General features: G+C 41.3%; 2 protein-coding genes across 2 annotated transcripts in view; both read left to right on the forward strand.

Annotated features, from left to right (window-relative positions):
- Positions 1-3,222, forward strand: part of LOC118414804 — a 1,072,569-nt gene that overhangs the window by 813,684 nt on the left and 255,663 nt on the right. The gene's annotated exons all lie outside the window — the stretch shown is intronic.
- LOC118414865 (glutaredoxin-3-like) overlaps positions 1,676-3,222 on the forward strand; it is an 11,763-nt gene continuing 10,216 nt past the window's right edge. The window contains exons 1-2 of the mRNA XM_035819138.1: positions 1,676-1,795; positions 3,102-3,208. Coding sequence (XP_035675031.1) covers positions 1,734-1,795; positions 3,102-3,208 — 169 coding nt within the window. The 5' untranslated portion in view covers positions 1,676-1,733. The remainder of the gene's footprint in view (positions 1,796-3,101; positions 3,209-3,222) is intronic.

Below are 3,222 nucleotides of genomic sequence, written 5' to 3' on the forward strand. Positions count from 1 at the left end.
TTTGCCACAGCAAGATCTGCTTGGAGATTAATTTTCTTGGACCAATAAGCCTCAAAACACATGAACGCGTCGCCTGCCGTCGTATTGCCGGTATAATCTATTCATTGGTCCACTGAAAGTTTCTTCAAGTCCGGTTTTTCCGGACCGGTCCAACAAGAAAAAATAGTTTTGTACCGCAACCCCTATGTTTTTATTATCGCCGGGAAGGGGCGTCACCTACTGAAGGCGGTTGTTTATGTCCGTACGTTCGTGTTTTCTGTTGAATATGACTGACTCATAAGTATTCCGGGACCTCACGCGCACACGGGTGGTCCAATTACTAACGCAACGGGACAGTGAGCATGCGCATAGTGATAGCGGAACTCAACAGGTTTCACTTTCCGTAGACGTTGTGTTACCGTCCAGACTGATACAAGAAAACAATATCTGTATAAAACTCGAGCAAACTTCTGCCCAATATCTTAAATAAACTATTATAGACTGTTAAAAAAAAGAAGAAAAAATGCTGTAAATAGCAGTCGCTTGTACATCTACCATTTTATGTTTGCACGATAAATAAGGAAGTTCAAAGAGACCCCATACGGTAAACAGATGAATATTGTATCTTGCTTCTAAGCTTAGAAGGACTGTGTACAATGTTAGAAGGGTCTCTAGCTTACCTGTCCTGTCGGCAAATGTTACGATGGCCCGCCCTCCGTCTTGGGTGAAACCTACATTTTTTACCTCACTGCCACCAGACACGGAACTCTTTTGAAAATGTATGGTGAGTTTGTCTGCAATGACTCCCGCCTCTTCGTGAGTTTTCGGTGGAGGAAAACCCTCCACAAGGACACTCCTGTTAGCGAAGTCTTCCCCGTCCATTTTCATATCAGCAAAATGGAGAGTCAGCCTTCTGTTGTGGGTGTTTTTCTCTTTCTGGAGTACGAAAGGTGCGGGAAGCACCGCTTAGTACTAAGGTAGGGACTTACCCACATGACCTCACCTGCATGCGTCATGGTCAACCATTGGATGAACCCTTGGGCGGGAAATTTGCTCAGCCAATCATATGCTAGGAGGGGTCGTCAGGTGATGTCATATGGAAAGTCCCGCTCAGTTTCGGTCAGGGGCCCATTGTTTGGCGTTGATCTTTGAACTTTCAGGGTGCAACGTGTAACAATAATACCTGGCAACAGGTAGTGTCGTCACGTCACTAAAAACAAATGAAAACACATTGCAGTAATTTCTGAACACAATTATTATATGATTATTAAGGGCTGCAATATTTATGCCGATTTTAGATAGCCGCCTTGGGACGAAAATTACAAATTGTCATAACGTTACATATCTGTATCAAGGTTATACATTTTATTGGACACAAGTGTATTTCAATTAACGATTATTTTTATATAAGCTCGAGAATTTGTCATCTTTGTTAATGTGATTTGCATCCTTGAGGTTAAACAGATTATGATAACAGTTAAATGTTTTATCATTTTTGTACTACCGGCCAATGACATCAATGCAACAACTGCATTGGTGTTGTTTGTCTACAGGGAATATTTTGTGAAAGATATGAGTATACTTTGTAACATATGTAACGTTATATATCATATATGTTACAGTATCAATATATTTGTAAAACTGTCACGTAGTATATGCGCACTGCGCCGGAAAACAATACAGGCCGGGCCCCCACATGCAAAATGGACTAACCCAAATATTACCCGACATCCTTTCTCTCCCAGCTCTCCAAGATGGCCGTCCTCGAAGGAAAAAGTGTCTCCGAGTTTGAAGAAATTGTGTCAAATGCCGGCAGGTAAGATAATAACAAGTCAGATTATAGTTTACTAGATCGCTATCTGCATAATATGCGTGAATGGAAACATGTTTTGAAGGGAAAGTTTGCTTGACGTGCGCTACATAAGGTATGTTACCAGTTGACGTAGAAGGCAGGCATGTGTTTAGTTACGAGAATTTTCGCGAACAATTTCTACAAATGTACAAAGTGCAGACTATATGCATAGCCTTCTTTGCTAAATGCCATGAACGGTGGACCTTTCTTGTAAGTTTCAACGACGTTTTCCCCGAATCCCGGTTTTATTTCATTCTGTAAAATTGACAAAGATAGTATTTTTTTATTGGTGGGTTGGCAGAAAAACCTGTCCAGTTCGGACAGCGAAAAAAATGTCGAGTCAGGTTTAATATGGGGATCAGGACAACTCGGACCATAACTAACTCGGCCCATTGAAAATCTGGTCAACTTGGACCACCCCCCTGGTCAACTCGGACCACCCCCAGGTACCAGTCGGACCAAATTACTTATCTTTGGAAAAAAAGTTAATTTGACATTTCTTGGTACATTTGTAAACTAGTATTATAAAGATTGTCTCCAGCTGCTACTATTAGAACGTCAGAAGTTTCCTGGTCATACAGAATGGCGGTCCTTTGATCTAGCATATATGTGCCGCGGGCGCCGGTGATATTAAAACCGCGTTATAAAAAATTCTTAACTAGCAATTTATCTTCAATAAGAATGACTCATACTCTGATCAATACCCACATCTTATTTGTCTAAAGCTATTCTGAAGAGCAAGTAATGGTAAAGTTTACTACTGTCCTCTATTAGAAGCGCCTCACACCTATCCACGTGTCCACACACACTGTGTATTTTGGGGTAAACGACCTAATGTGCGCCGCATGGAATGCCGAAAAGTTCCGATGAATTACACAATTCAATCAATCCAACCTACAGTTTTCTCATTTCAGAGTATACACATATAAAACTAGTGTTGGGGATTACATTTTCGAAAAAAAAAATCAACTAAATAGCTGTCCAGGGGGGATGGTCCGAGTTGTCCCGGCAGATGGGCCGAGTTGGTAATGGTCCGAGTCGTCCGACATTCTTTTAATATGGTTCTGCTTTTCTTCTACCGCAAATCCTGTTAAAAGCTGACAAATTGCCATGAAAAATTATTGACAGGAACATCCTGTCAATAGTGCCAATTGAATTCTTATTGACAGGAACATTCTGTAAATAAAAAAAAAGGCTCAAAACAAGTCAAATGCCTTGGCTGTGACATAAAGAATGTCAATTTTTTTTCATGTCCTTTCACCATCCACAGTTCCCTGGTTGTTGTTCACTTCTGGGCTGACTGGGCCCAGCAGTGTGCACAGATGAACGATGTCATGGTAGAACTGGCCAAGGAACATCTGCAGGTCAAGTTTGTCAGGTCAGTCAATGGG

Source organism: Branchiostoma floridae, chromosome 4 (assembly GCF_000003815.2).
Source record: "Branchiostoma floridae strain S238N-H82 chromosome 4, Bfl_VNyyK, whole genome shotgun sequence".
Lineage (NCBI taxonomy): Eukaryota > Metazoa > Chordata > Leptocardii > Amphioxiformes > Branchiostomatidae > Branchiostoma > Branchiostoma floridae.